The sequence below is a fragment of the Piliocolobus tephrosceles genome, chromosome 5 (genome assembly GCF_002776525.5).
Source record: "Piliocolobus tephrosceles isolate RC106 chromosome 5, ASM277652v3, whole genome shotgun sequence".
Classification (NCBI taxonomy): domain Eukaryota; kingdom Metazoa; phylum Chordata; class Mammalia; order Primates; family Cercopithecidae; genus Piliocolobus; species Piliocolobus tephrosceles.
The window spans coordinates 17,907,116-17,921,910 of record NC_045438.1 but is presented as its reverse complement, the minus strand read 5'-3'; the positions used below and the strand labels follow the sequence as shown (position 1 = coordinate 17,921,910).

The window sequence follows — 14,795 nt, the reverse complement described above, 5'->3', positions numbered from 1 at the left end:
ACCAAGTATGCCCCACACAGTCGCTTTCACATACTACCGTTGGCTGTCCGTTATCACAGGTCTTGTTTAAATTATTATAATTTAAAAATTATGGTCTCATTTTCCTCATGTTTTAAAAAATTGTTCTAGTTAGTTCTTGAATATTAGTTTTTTTCTGTGGGTTTTTAAGGACGTGAGTTATTTGTGGTGTGAAACTATACCAAACAATAACAAAATTTGCAAATGAATGCTGAGTGTAGTGGCTCACACCTGTAACCCCAGCACTTTGGGAGGCTGAGGTGGGCGGATCACTAAAGGTCAGGAATTCGAGACCAGTCGTACATGACAAAACTCCATCTCTACTAAAAATACAAAAATTAGCTGGGCAAGGTGGCTCATGCCTGTAGTCCCAGCTACTCAAGAATCACAGGAGGAGGAGGTTGCAGTGAGCCGAGATCACACCACTGCACTCCAGCCTGGGGGACAGAGTGATATTCTGCCTCAAAAAACATTTGCAAATGAAATTCCCTTTTTAGAGTTATGTGTTATTTTCTCATCTCACATAATTTACACGTGTCTTTGTTTTTCCATGTTTGTGGTCATGTTGGAATAAAACCTGACAGTTTTGCAAATCGTGGATTTACAGGGAACCATCTGAGTGAACTGTGTAAAGGCTCAGCGATTGCGATTTCGATTTCGAGGTGGTAAAATGGAGGGGATGAGGAAGTGGGAGGAGTCACTCAGAGGTGGTGCCTGTGGACGCGAGGACTTATCCTGGAAATGTCCGGCCCCACTTCCTTCCCCTCAGCCCGTGGGTCTCCAGCAAATTCTGCTCCCAGTGTTACTGCCCACCTCGGCCTCTTGCTCTCCATCACTGTAGCCACTGTGTCTTGCTCTTCATAAGGACACTGTCCTGCCCCACAAGACCGTCACAGGGGCACCTCCGTGATCTGCTTCCTCTGCTGTGCGCCCTGCTGCCAGAACTTTCTCAAATACAAGTGTGTCCCTGTTATCCTCAGCTTCATGCTTCAGTGGCCCCTTTGTTAAGCTGAGAACAAACGTCATTGCCTCCACCTGACCCCACACCCTGAGTCCATGCTCTGGCCACACAGTGTTACTCACCCCAGGGCCTTTGCACAAAATGATCTTTCTTTCTGCTCTCGTCCCCACTTGCCTGGTTTGAAAAACTGTCCTTATGTCCCTCTAGTCCTTCCTCGCTCCGCATGGGCCAGCTGCATGTTTGTCTGCCTTAAAGCGTGGCACGTTCCGCTGACTCATAGGATATTTTTGTATCTGATCATTTGTCACCAGCCTGTGATGATCTTGTGAGAGGGCACAGTGCTGAGTACAGAGGAAGACCGTGAAACGCATGATACGCGAATACATTCAAACAAGTAATTCTTCCATCCTAGAATTATAACCGTAATTGTAATTAATCTACAGCACTTTCTACCATAATGTTTTACAAATATTATGACTATTAAATAATCTTTAAGTAACTTTTACAAAAATTTAGATGTAGTAACTAGATTTAAGTCTATGGACTAACCGAGTGAATAATGAATGCCTTGCTCAGTGTATCAATTAGGATCCTTTGGCTGCAAATGGTAGAAAACTCAGCTCAATGAAAAGATTTTTTATTTTCCACAGAACTAAGCCTCAGAGAGGTTTGGCTGCAGAATTGGTTAATGCAGTAACTCAACAGTGTTATCCAGGATCCAAAATGTTTCCAGTTTTCTGCCGTGCCATGCTTAGCATGACCCCATGGGCCCAGAGCACCCCCGGCTCTGAGCATCCCATCCTTACACACTGGCCAGAGGTAGAAGAAGAAACTCACTCCTTTACTTTGCCCCAGTTTCCTTTCTTGCTCTGTGGACTTAGGCAATCTGCTCTGAGGTTGTTTTTTTTGTTTTTGGTGTTTTTGAGATGGGCTCTCACTCTGTTACCCAGGCTGGAGTGCAGTGGCACGATCTCAGCTCACTGCTATCTCTGCCTCCCAGGCTCAAGTGATCCTCCCACTTCACCCTCCGAAGTAGCCGGGACCACAGGCACGCACCACCACATCCAACTGATTTTTGTAGTTTTTAGTAGAGAAAACATGGGTTTCGCCATATTGCCCAGGCTGGCCTTGAACTCCTGGGCTCAAGTGATCTGCCCATCTCGGCCTCCCGAAGTGCTGGGATTGCAGGTATGAGCCCCCGCGCCCGGCCCCGAGGTATTTCATACCCGTGTTGGGTCCACGTTGTCCTCTGGTCTCCCAACACCGCTGTGTGCCTCTGCCGCTACCCGACCCTGTTCCTGAGTTGCGCTGTCCGACTCTGCTCTATCCTCCCTCCCTAAGCTCCGGCTGCCAGTATACATTTCCTCTGGGTTAAGTTCCTTCTTGGTCTCCTGGTCTTTGTGTCTGTCTTCTGGCCTTCCTCCTCTGTGTTGTTGCTGTTGATTTCTGTATGTCCTTCCTCATTCATTCTTTTTATTTTCTCCATCTTTGTTGAGGTATAATTGACAAAGAAAAAATATTTTTTTTTTTTTGAGATGGAGTTTCGCTCTTGTTGCCCAGGCTGGAGTACAACATGGTATGATCTCCACTGACCGCAACTCCGCCTCCCGGGTTCAAGAGATTCTCCTGCCTTAGCCTCCCGAGTAGCTGGGATTACAGGCATGTGCTACCAAGCCTGGCTAATTTTGTATTTTTAGTAGAGATGGGGTTTCTCCATGTTGGTCAGGCTGGTCTTGAACTCCTGACCTCAGGTGATCTGCCCGCCTCGGCCTCCCAAAGTGCTGGGATGATAGGCGTGAACTACCCTGTGCAGCCAAAAGTTGCATAATTTAAGGGACACCCTATCATGTTTGCTGTAGGTATACCTTGTGCAAGGATTCCCACAATCAAGCTAATGAACACACCCGTTGCCTCACATAGCTACCCGCGGGCAACACAGATGGGCTTGGAGGATATCATACTAAGTGGAATAAGCCAGACGTGGGAAGATGAATGTCCACGATCTCACTTATCTGTGGAGTCTAAAAGCTCCCCACATTGTTTCCATTTATTTTAAAGATATATAAAGTTTCACTTGAAGTGCAATTTAGCATTTTATTGAAAATATATTATGAGAATAAAAGAGAGTTTTAGAAACTTGAAACTTCCAGCAGCCTGTAGGGTTGTTTGGAGACGAACAGACATTTGTGGTACTTGACTAATTAGAAGCTCTTGGATGTCACTCTTAAGACACTCCTGTGGGGTGCCCCGAGAATGTGGCATCTTCCCATATGCAGACAGCACATCAGCCTTACCCACAAAGATACCTGTGTAGCCCGGAAGAGATGGTAAATCTTGTCACAGGCCCCTGACTGTGTGTGCCCTGTTACTCCTGAGCCTGGGACTCCCGCCGCCTCTTGTCTGTCCAGGAAACTTATTCCCTCATCTTCTTACCCTCAGGGGTTCAGAGCAAAGACCATCTCCTCCTTGACTTCGCCAATTAGTATTGGCTTCTCATTCATCTCTTACACATTTCTTTCACTTTACATAAAAATGGCATCAGCTTTGTCTGTTCACTGGCCTTCTCTTCCATAAGACTGTGAACTTCTTAAGATATTGTAATCACTTCGTGTCACAAATGACCACCACAGTGACAGATGTTAGTAGGTGCTCGATAATCACTTGTGGAATTGCACTGACCACGCATCAGCTAATCTGGTACTCATAGAAGTAGCAGTCACCATGGAATTCAGTCTCAAACTGATTGTGCTTGAGTCAGAGAAAATGTGAGATACTCAGAGGTCTACCAAGCTCTTTATCTGCTCTTCAGTCCTTTCCCATTCCATCATCTAGGCAAGAGCCTTTATCAAGTTCACTTTCTTTTCTGGTATTTGGTGAGGATAATTTGGATTTAGGTTACAATGCGTCTTGATATTATACCTACTCTAGATTTAGTGGTTTTGGATGATTTCATTACATAGGCACATGAAGTAGTGTTCTGTGATCACCAGAGACTTTGGTATACCTGTATTTTAACAGGAGAAAAACAAAGGCAAACATATTTATTGTTGTAGCAATGAATTCCATGGTTGAAATCTGAACGATTTTTCCCCCAAGTTCAACAGAACAGTTTTGTTGCCTTCAAATTTGGGGAACTCATGAATGTCCCATGAAATATTTCCTTTCCAATTTTGTCAGATCACGTCGAAATACTATTGTCGGTACCCACAAGCCTTGACTTAGGCCTGCCTCTGGGCTTTTGTCCTGAACAGGATGCCCGTGAGTTGGTATAGCTGACATTCTGCACCCCTGTCTCCGGCCAGTATTACTGGCTCCCCTTCCGAGGGAAGCATGGTCGGGTTGGCCCTCCCTCATCCCCGGAGTCTGTGTCCACTTGGAGGTCCATCTACCGCTTCCCGTGCTCGGTACAGTATCTTTGTGTTTGCCTAGAGCCAGGACGCCTAAGGGTCCCAGCAGGGATACAGGGCACTCAGAGGCTACCCTCCCAGCAGAACCTTAAAAGAAGCAGAAAAGCAGTTTTCATGGGTACTTAATTGGCACACCGTCTTGAAAAGCAGCAAAACGGGGTGTTTGGTGTTCGGTGTCCTTGTGGGGTCCAGCACTTCTGTTTTTAAAGAAAAATAGTTATTATAAATCCTTTAATACATAATATGAAAATCAATTGCACTATTGAAATTCACAAAGCACTCCCATATCCGTGATCTTGCATAAGCCTCTTGCTATCCAGTAAGGGAGATAAGGCAGGTTTCACTCATATTTTCCTCTTAGAGATGAGTCGTGGGAACAACGTGCAACGGCACCCAAGTTCACCAAGCAAGGAAGGGGCAGCGCCAGAGTCCTGGTGCTAAACTCCCGGCTTCCACTCCGGAGCAGCACCGCTCAACGCGGGTCTCCAGGAAACCCAGAGAGCCTATCTGACCTCACCTCAGCCCGGATGCAGCATGAGCTTAAAGCTCTTATTTAAGGACATTCTGACCTCTACCCACCTTAGCCAAAATAGCCTATCACAAGTATTAACGTAACATCTGAGTAGTCCAAGGAGCAAAACAACGCGAGGATTTTGCAGTTCGCACTGCAAAAGAGCAAGGAAGACTTGTCAACTCACCACCGCAGTCGTTTCTGGTCTTTGCAGGTGGTGATGGTGCTATGTAAATGGGCTCGGTTTCTCCCTGTTTTTAAACACAAACTCAACACGTGCACAAGAGGAAAACAGAGCATCCAGGCTGCACCGGGTCGTGAGCCCGCAGATCCCGGCCCTCCTGCAGCCCTTGGTGAGCATTTCTAGGAAAAAAAAAAAAGAAAAAAAAGTGTTTCCCTTTAAGGCAGATCCTTAGCGGCGCTGCCGCCAGCGGCGGGCCTGAGGGCCTTGCTCTAGACCCAGGTCACCCCGCCCCGGGTATTCCCAGCGCCTGCCCTGATAAGCCATCTGTATAGACGTTTCCTAGAATGGGGCCGGCTGCGGAGGGCGGATGCGTCTTTGTTCTGCAGCTGCGGGAGGGAGGCGCCCCGCGGGCTGCCTGAGCCCCCGCCCTCCGGCGTCTTTGTCCGCTCCGGCAGAGGGAAGGCGCCGGTCCCGCGGCGGGCGGCTCTGGGCCGGGCTGCAGGATCCGCTGGCAGGCGGGGGTGCCTCGCTCGCTGTGCCGCTGCGGTTTTGCCTGGGTTTTCTAGAAGCATTTGCTGATCAACAATTAAAGTTTGGTTCAGCAGAGAAAAACATGATGACAAAGTGTGCATAGGGATGTTTTAAGGAAGGAAAACATAATGACGGCCCCAAGCTGGAAGAAAGAGCAGCCGCGCCGAAGTTGCGTGACAGGAACGCCCGCGACTGCGTGGCCCCAGCTACACAGCCCGCCGGAGCCGGGAGCTGTCCCGGGTCGGTGCTCATTAGGCATGCGGCAGTCGCGGGCGCTGATTGGCGGGCAGTGCTGTGGGCGGGGCCGTGGGTGGACCCGCGTGGGGGCGGGGCTGCACGGAGCTGGTACTCTTAGGAAGGAGTAGAAAGAGGAGGAGGGATGAGCACCTGGAGCTGCAGGGCGACGCTGATGATTGGAGGTATCGGCGGAGGCGGGGCTCTCCTGGGCGGGGCGGTAGACGTTCATTGGCAGTGTTGGTGGTGGGCGGGAACGGGCGGGGCGGAGAGCGCTGATTGGCGGTAGTGGTGGGGCGGGGCGAAGGAGGAGGAGGTGTGCGTGCCGGGGGCACGAAGCGGAGGGCGCTGATTGGCGGTAGTGGCAGTGGGCGTGGTGTAGGCGTGGCGCGTGGCCGGCGCTGGTACTCGCAGGGGAGGCGAAGAAGGAGGCGGAGGGAGCGCCTGGGGCCCCGGCCGCGGTGGCCGGCGCGGCCTGCCCTTTGTGACCGCAGCCCGCGCCACACGCCCCATGCCCATGGCCGTCGCGCCGGGCTCCCCGGCCACGCGCGCCCACCCGCAGACCTGAGCCCCGCGCCTGGGATGCCAGGGATGCGCGTCCCCCGGCCCTGCGGCTGCTCCGGGCTGGGCGCGGGGCGATGGACCTGAGCATGAAGAAGTTCGCCGTGCGCAGGTTCTTCTCCGTGTACCTGCGCAGGAAGTCGCGCTCCAAGAGCTCCAGCCTGAGCCGGCTCGAGGTAATGCGGCCGCCCTCGGGGCGCGCAGGTGCCAGGCGCCAAGCGGGCTGTGGCCGCCGGAGCCCGCCTCGCCACCTCTGGGTGGACCCCGAGACCCGTCAGGGAGTCAAGTTACTGGAAAGCTGGTCCGGTTCCGAAAATCGAACTAAAGGGTTCCCAGCGTTATCGCTCGGGCTCGGACTCCGTAGTAATTGGGCGGTCCGTGGGTCCTTGCGGGGGGCCAACTCCACCCCCACTGCATTTCCAGCTCGTTTATCCGCCGCTGGCTGCACGGGGTATGGGGTGGTCCCCTGTGGGCCACGGGTGACCCGGGTGAGGAGGGACTTTCTCTGCAGCTGGACAGCCGCGTGGCGCGAAGCGCTCCACGGGGGTCCCTCAGAGTCCCGAGTGGAGAAGCCCACTCCGGGCTTTGGTGACCCTCTGAGGTGCTGATCAGGTGCTGTCAGCCGTGCCCGGCTGGCAGGTTCCACCTTATCTTGTAGCTCATTCGTGCATTTGAAGTCAGTGTAGAATTCACAGAACGGGGAAGAACAGGCAGCAGCACGATCTACTTAGGCGTCTAAAACGGCGCTCAGGAGTAAAGCGCCTGATGCAATATCCTCACAGTGCCGGGCTTGATACAGATTCGTTCTGAAAACCCAGAGTACTCCCAAAGCCCTGTCCTTTCTACCTGTCCCGCATCTTGGCATCTTAGGGTTTCCTTTTGGACGGTTCTCTTGTGGTGTTTTTTATTTCGACCATCAAATCTTATTCTCTTAATCTCAGTGTCCAAATCACATTGTTGAATCTATAGATGACAAAACAGTGAAACGTGTTTAAGTGAAAAAGAGACATGGTGATGGGGAGACTGAGGCTGGGACCCAAAGATTTTGCCTGACACTGTTCCGCCTTTGCCTCAAGGCTGGCACCTATGCGGTTTTGGTTGGTTGGTTTCAACTGGAACAATCTCAAATGTTTCGTCTTGGTGTTCTTTGTCCCAGCTGCCATGCTATTAGACACAGGCATGGGTTCTGTAACAATTGAGAGACCTCTAAGCAGAGCTCAGGAATAGACATAAAAAGTAGAAGAGAATTACTTGTTTACAAAGTTTCTCTTATGGCATCCCTAAATCCGAATTGAAGTACTAGATAGGATCAGTGTGGCCGCTTCCTAAGGGTAAAACATATCTTTCAAACAAGACTGTTAATCCAGTACTGGAGGAGGGCTTGCTTTAAGTCTAATATTGAGAGAAATTAAGCACACCTTCAGTGAGACAAATCATTTTGCTGGCACACAGGCACTTAAAAAATCTAAAGTTGACAAGATCAGAAACTCAGAATAGTATTTATCTTTATCTGGATACATGTTTTTATTTCCTGTTTCATCACAATGCCAAGTTTATTAGACAACTCCTTGTCTCCTTCCATTTATTGTCTCTGTCAAGAAGAGGCACACGTGTGAGCAAACTCCAGGCATTGTTTATGAAGAGCAGCTAGACACTGGCTGACCAGTGGGAGTTCAGGAATCTGCCTGATTCTGGATACACACACCTCTGGTATTAGGGTTCTGCAAGGAGGGCCGGGCTGCAGAAGTGCCTCCAAATAGAATACAGTGGGAAACAAGGTAGGGGTGGGAATAGGAAACGAGGTTTTTTTGATGTAAAAATAAAATTTCTAGAAGTCATACATAAACCATCAGCGACATAGGAGGTCAAATGGGCTGAAAATAAATGTAGTCTAACAGCAAGTAGTCAATTAGTGCTTTCTATGTGCCAGATCCGGTAGTAGGTGCTGGAGGTCTCATTAGGCTAGTCAATAATGTCCAGTCGCAGTGGCTCATGCCTGTAAGCCCAGCCCTTTGGGAACCTGAGGCAGGCAGATCACAAGGTCAGGAGATCGAGACCATTCTGGCCAACATGGTGAAACCCTGTCTCTACTAAAAATACAAAAATTAGCTGGGCATGATGGCGAGTGCCTCTAATTCCAGCTCCTCAGGAGGCTGAGGCAGGAGAATCATTTGAACCAGGGAGTCAGAGGTTGCAGTGAGCCGAGATCGCGCCACTGCACTCCAGCCTGCCGACAGAGCAAGACTCGTCTCAAAAAAAAAAAAGAAAAAAGAAAAAAAAAAAAAAAAAGATGGTCAGTACTAATACAATGCTCTCCTCTTTACAAATGCATTCCCTGGCTTTCTATTATTTGATGCTTGTGAAAATCGGGGTAGCGTATGTTACTATCCTCAATCTATTGCTATGGGGATAAAACCGTGAGAGTTTGAGAGTCTTGTTGAAAGCTTTCCAAGGAAATTCTGCAAGTGTTTATGGAGGACCAGGTCTGGGGCTGATCTTTTTCTGGGTACTGTGTCCAAAAAGACACAAGACATAGAAGTCCTGGCCTCAGGGCACTTCCGCCCAGTGAGGATTCTCACAAGCAGCTGACTTTGTGTCCCAGTCCAGTGAGTTCCTCTTCTGCTCCCTACCCATACTTGAGAAGGCTGCCTGTTGGTTTGTGTGTTCACAGCTGGTTATAGGCCAAGAAGCACTCATCAAAAAATGTAAAACTGAGCAGGGGAGGTCTGTCAATGGATTGAGGTTGAGAAATAGGACACAAAGTACTGAACACAGATGTGTATTTCCTCTGTTTGGATGAATGAGAAAGATAACTTGTTTTATAATAGGAAACATTTTAAAATTATTTCTGTGAAATTTATGTTTTGAAATATACAGACTTTGAAAATTTTTGTTATTTGAAATTCAAAGTCTAGTGACATAAATAGGAAATTAACATAGTTACTTTAAGTTGAAAACAGTATTTTCATTTAAAAGGCTTTCAGGGAGAGACTCAGTCCTAATGTTTTCATTCTCGATTTTATTTATTTTCATTTTTTATTTTTTTAATAATGAGAAATTTCTAAAGTTCCTTCTTTTTTCCCTCTCTTTTACATTTAGGCTTGGCAAAACTTCCCTGAACATACTTGATTTTAAAATAAATTTTACATCTATAACCCAACATTTGCTAAACCCTAAGTGACAGAGAAGCCAGGTTACTTAATCATATTTGGAAACAGCTTATGAATTACAGATTAAAATGAAATTTAATGAAATATTTTTGTCCTCTATCATCATAGAACCAAGTGAGATGGCCAAGTTGTTGGCTCTGGCAACTATAACTTTGGGGGTTTGTAGAGGAAAACTGGGTATCTTGCACAGAATTCCATGGATGAGCCCCAGAAAGATGTCAGGTCTCCGTGACTACAAGACCCTCACCCCCCAGAGAGCTCTGCTTTCAGGGCATTGACAGTATTGCCTAAGAACCATGACACATTGCTGGGCAAAGTAACCTGCATCTCATTCAACAGTCCATTTCATAGATGAGGAAAGGAGACACTGGCCCATTTGCTGAGCTGGAGTTACCGTCACCCGGCTGGGATAGGATACCCTCTCAGTGTCTGGCCTATGAGTTGTGTACTTACCTACAAAATATGTTACCCGTGCCAGCTGCCTACTGAGCTAAGGTGGCTTTGAGAGCAAGGAAATGCACCGCCCTCACTGTCCTAACTTAGCAGAACCAATAGATCCACAGAGCTGAAAGGAATCTTCTCCCCACTCAACCTTTCCACATGCCAGTAGAGCCTCAGAAGATGGAATGTGCCACCTCCAAAGCTTAGTTTATATTTCTTCCAAGAGGGAATGTACATTTTAAACTAATTAAAAGTGATATTATTAACCCAAGATAAGACTTCCACCAATTTGCTAAAGGTATCAATATACAAAATCATTTCGTTTAGGGGGCAGTTATTCATTTGGAGTTACCAAAGCCAGAGGGTTCTCTTTGGTGACCTATTATTTGAGCTATTTCAGCTGTAACTGGCGTTTCTTCTGAAAGACAATGGGGAGTGAATGAGGAAGACAAAATGCGAGGCTTTACCTGGGATATTGCTAGTGATGAACTACTGAGTGGAAGGAGAATTTCGTTTCATTTATCTATTTGCTCAATTGTTCATACACTCAAAAGATTGAAGCACATACTGTGTGCATTGTGCTAAGCAACTGGGAAATAAAAATAGGATCCCTGCCCTCAGTGAGCTTAATGTCTAGCAATATAAGCAAACAAGTCAAAAGAAGCTTGCTATTAGGGTGTAAGTGCTGTGAAATTATCGGCAGCTTTGGATTTAAATGGCCTGATTAGATCAGTTGTCAACTTTTTTCTATTTCTGGTGGTCACAGATCATCAGAATTTATCTATGTGTACATATAAAGACATTTTAATTGCTCATTCCTTTTAAGGAAACCATGGTATCCTAATAAAGGAAGTGTGAAGGGACTCTTAGCAAGCATCAGGAACAATATTGACTCCAGTCATGGATAAAAAGAAAGTTTCCTGGAAAGTTTACCACTAAGGCTTATTCTTGGTGCTTGATAGGTGAGCTCTTCTTCTAGATCTTGGGTGGTTTCCAAGAAAATCATTTCTAATTAAGATAATTTTCAGGTACTCCCAATAAATGCTCCCCAAAAAATTATGTTTATCCTAATTTTATTGGATTTTCTGACAGCCAAAAAAACCCCACAATAAATAGTGCATATTAGTGAATACTGAATTTGTTCATCTTTTTGCTCATTTATATACTTTATTTTAAAGACATTAAGCTTAATTCCTTATTTGTGGTCACAATTTCTATGATATGCCTTATGCTTGGAATTTCATTACATACTTTATTTCTTTACATTCAAGAAAAATCCCCAAAGTGTTGTTGGTTTTTTAAGCTATGTGAAAAGACAGCTAAATGTAGTGAGATTTTGCCCCTTTTGCTTTGCCTGTCCTTTTCCGTAAGCCCCTGTGCTGTCTTTGACCACACCCAGCACAGCAAAGACTGTTCAGATTATTTTTCATGTGTTCAGAAGTAGAAGAATGAAGTGGAAGCACATAAATAAAAAAGGAACATATGTTCGTATCCTCTGACTTACCATTTACCTGGGATTTCGTTCTGTTTCTCACATGTGGGGCGAATAGTTTCTCAGAAGTAGCAATTTAATAGTGGGTGGGAGAAGTATGAACTCTCAGAGGCAGCTTCCAGGGCTACCGGCCATGAAGGGAAAGGGGAGGAAAGAGGCTTAGGGGCTGTAGCTTCAGGATGAAGGCAATGTTCAGGTCGACCAGAGATGTTTGCAGTCTTGGGGACCTTCAGGAAGCTGCCAAGAGAGTGCTCCTTTGATATGGGGGACCAGGATGAGTTTATTTTGTATGACATGGAATTGGTAACCAGTAATTTAGCCAGAAATACTCTACCTTTTTTGCTCCAAGGATCTGTGCTCGTTAAATAAGCAGAGCTGGTCTAAGACTAGCAGCATTCTCTAGAATGCTCTGCGTTTATTTCTGATTACACTGAATTACGTTGTGTTGTATTTTCTCAGCATTTTATGTTTGCTGATATATTTTCACTAGTAAGAGCTATTACATTGAATTCAAATAAGTAAAAATTATCAACAAATAGGCTGTTAAGCTACAGTGTGATTTAATCAAGCAAATAGATCAGACACAAATATATTCCATATGAAATACTGTTAATCACATCTGACTTGCAGCTGCGTGAGAAGCCTTGTCTGCTGACTGCTTAGCTAGGGGAAAATAATGGTGCAGCTCTAAGGAAGTCGGAGGCACCTACGCATCAGGACGTGGAGGACAAATGTGCTGTAACCACACACCTAGGATTTATTACCAAGCAGGCCAGAAGCAGTGTTTCGAACCAGCCAAGATGTGTACCTGTTGTTATTTGCATATGTTATACAGTCATTTGCATATGTTATGCAGTCATTTGCATGCATCCCTGGCGATCAGTTAGAGGGTGTTCCCAAGAATGCCCTACCTGATTCCATTCGGCGAATGCTCCCTGGCCAGTCTTCCTCCATGAGGCTTGGTGTGCAAAGCTCCCCAGGCTGTGTGGTTTGCCCTTGCTTTGCCCTGTGGAGGTAGAATTCTGCAGGCATGGAGCAGGTGGTGTCCCTGTTTCCCTCCCACCCCTGCTCAGTGCCAGTCTCCTGCCGTGGGAAGTGCCTGACCTTGCCGGCTGCCCCTTCTCCCAGCCACCTCACGCTGCCCTTGTGTTCTTTGTCTCCCTTGCCAAACCACTGCATCCTTTTGAGCACCCATCTCCCCAGCTACAAAATAGGGGTAGCCCTGTAATAAGGGTTATCTTCAAGTTTTTAAATGCTTCAGCAGTGAAGTATGCCTCGTCAGGACAGTTTGCACTTGGCAGCTGTGGTATTGCGCAAAGCTGACTTTGGTTGGACCATCTCTGTAAAGGTTCTTGTACTATATTATGGGGGAAAAATGTTTTTTTCTCTCCTGCCAGCCTCCTTCCTCATCCCTTTGAGTACACACCTGTTTCAAATTAGTATTATCACCATGAAACTAGCTTTTCCTAGGTTATAGCTATGTTACATTTACATACAATGATGGTTTAATCTTCGATGCTGTCATTTTAAACGTAATTCGTGGTAATAGCCCCTCTTGGAAAACAGACTTGTTTTCCACGCTGTTTCTGGTGTCAGACCACAAGGAATGACTGAGTGGGGACTGTTGGGAGAAGGGAGAAGGCACTGGTAGAAATTATCTAGCCTTTTAGAGAAAAGAATTGTTTCTTCTTTCAGTTATTCTGTCTTCTATATGAAATTAGCAAGATTGGCCGGGCGCGGTGGCTCACGCCTGTAATCCCAGCACTCTGGGAGGCCGAGGCGGGCGGATCACAAGGTCACGAGATCAAGACCATCCTGGCTAACACGGTGAAACCCCGTCTCTACTAAAAATACAAAAAAATTAGGCGTGGTGGCAGGCGCCTCTAGTCCCAGCTGCTCAGGAGGCTGAGGCAGGAGAATCACTTGAACCCGGGAAGCAGAGGTTGCAGTGAGCCGAGACAGCGCCACTGCACTCCAGCCTGGGCAACAGAGAGTGAGACTCCGTCTCAAAAAAAAAAGAAATTAGCAAGATTTTTAAAAAATGAATCAAAGATTAGTACTTAGGTATTGGCCAGTGTATTTCCTCCTGTTGCCAAAGAAAAGAAAGGCTTGAATGAGATTGACAAATAAGAAAAACAGGCCTCATACCTGTGGAATGATTCGCATGCTGTAGTTTCACAATCTGAATTTTCAGATGGACAGTAGCCAGAATGCAAGCCTGAGGCCTGCTGTGGAAAGCAGTCTCTGCGCTCGAAGTGCACTGTCACATTCTTTGCACCAAGACATCTTATCTTGGTCACGCATCCTGCCGAGGGCCTGTGGGCTTGCAGCTTTTACTCATTAAACTGTGAGACCAAATTTATAAGAGGAGGGGTGGGGAGATTTTACTTTGAATGACTTTATTTTGGAATGGTTATGGTAGAAATGCTCTAGTGACTACTTAAGAAGCTCACACAAGTCCCTATTTTAATGCTCTCAGCCCTGGATAATTGCAACTAGTTCTCTAGAACTAAGGTCGGATATCATATTAGCTTCTAAATAGTTTTACATCCAAAATATCATGTGGACAATCTATCTAAGGGTGAAAAACCAAGGAAGCCTCTTGTTCTGAACTGTGGGTAAAACACAAGAGGAGCAGAGAAGATGGCTTTGAGAGGCCTCTGTGTGAGAAAAGCTGGGAGCTGGGCAAGGCCGGGAGGAGGCAGGAAGCCCAAGGGGCTCTGCAGGCCCTCCATGAGCCCCAAGACTCCCAGGCCACATGGCTGTCAGCTCCTGCAGGCCCCTGGGGCCCTGGGCTCCCTGTCACAGGGTCAAGCCCCGGAGAGACTGCTGCCTTCTACACTGTGCTTGCAAAGGTGCTACGGGAAACCCTCTTACCTGTAACTTGCTAAAGCAACTCTGTTGATTGGTTGACTTTGAACATAAGGAAGGAAAGAAACACAGACAAACAAAACAACTTTTAAAAGAGCATTTATTTTTAGAACGCCTTTGACTTCTTGAATTCTTCTTGGTTTCTCATCACTTCAGGGACTTAACAGACAGACTGCGGGAATCAAAGGGGTGACTATAGCTGACTGCCTTCATTCCAGAGAACCCGAGACACAGCGTGAGGTTGGGTCTGTCTCTTATTTCTAGATCTTAACAAAGAAAACGCATGGATTATAATGTGTGTCTCAGTCAAGTCCTTGTAGAGTACAACCCAACAGAGAAGTGAAAAAACTTTCAATCTGATGGCATCGATTGGAGCCCATACACACAGGGCTCGTGTGCGAATCTGATGGCATC

At 46.8% G+C, this 14,795-nt stretch overlaps 1 protein-coding gene and 1 long non-coding RNA gene across 6 annotated transcripts in view; one reads left to right on the top strand and one right to left on the bottom strand.

The window, feature by feature from the left end:
* RPS6KA2 (ribosomal protein S6 kinase A2) overlaps positions 1 to 14,795 on the top strand; it is a 440,283-nt gene that overhangs the window by 228,371 nt on the left and 197,117 nt on the right. Inside the window, exon 1 of one of the 5 annotated variants that reach the window (XM_023223588.2) lies at positions 6,192 to 6,583. The exons of the other annotated variants lie outside the window; for them this stretch is intronic. Coding sequence (XP_023079356.1) covers positions 6,485 to 6,583 — 99 coding nt within the window. The 5' untranslated portion in view covers positions 6,192 to 6,484. Of the gene's footprint in view, positions 1 to 6,191; positions 6,584 to 14,795 lie in introns of those variants that run through there. 5 annotated transcript variants of the gene reach the window in all.
* Positions 3,054 to 5,824, bottom strand: LOC111550273. The gene is made up of 2 exons (XR_002733985.2): positions 5,085 to 5,824; positions 3,054 to 4,583 (listed from the first exon to the last, which is right to left on the bottom strand). It is a non-coding gene; the product is annotated as an uncharacterized LOC111550273 (long non-coding RNA).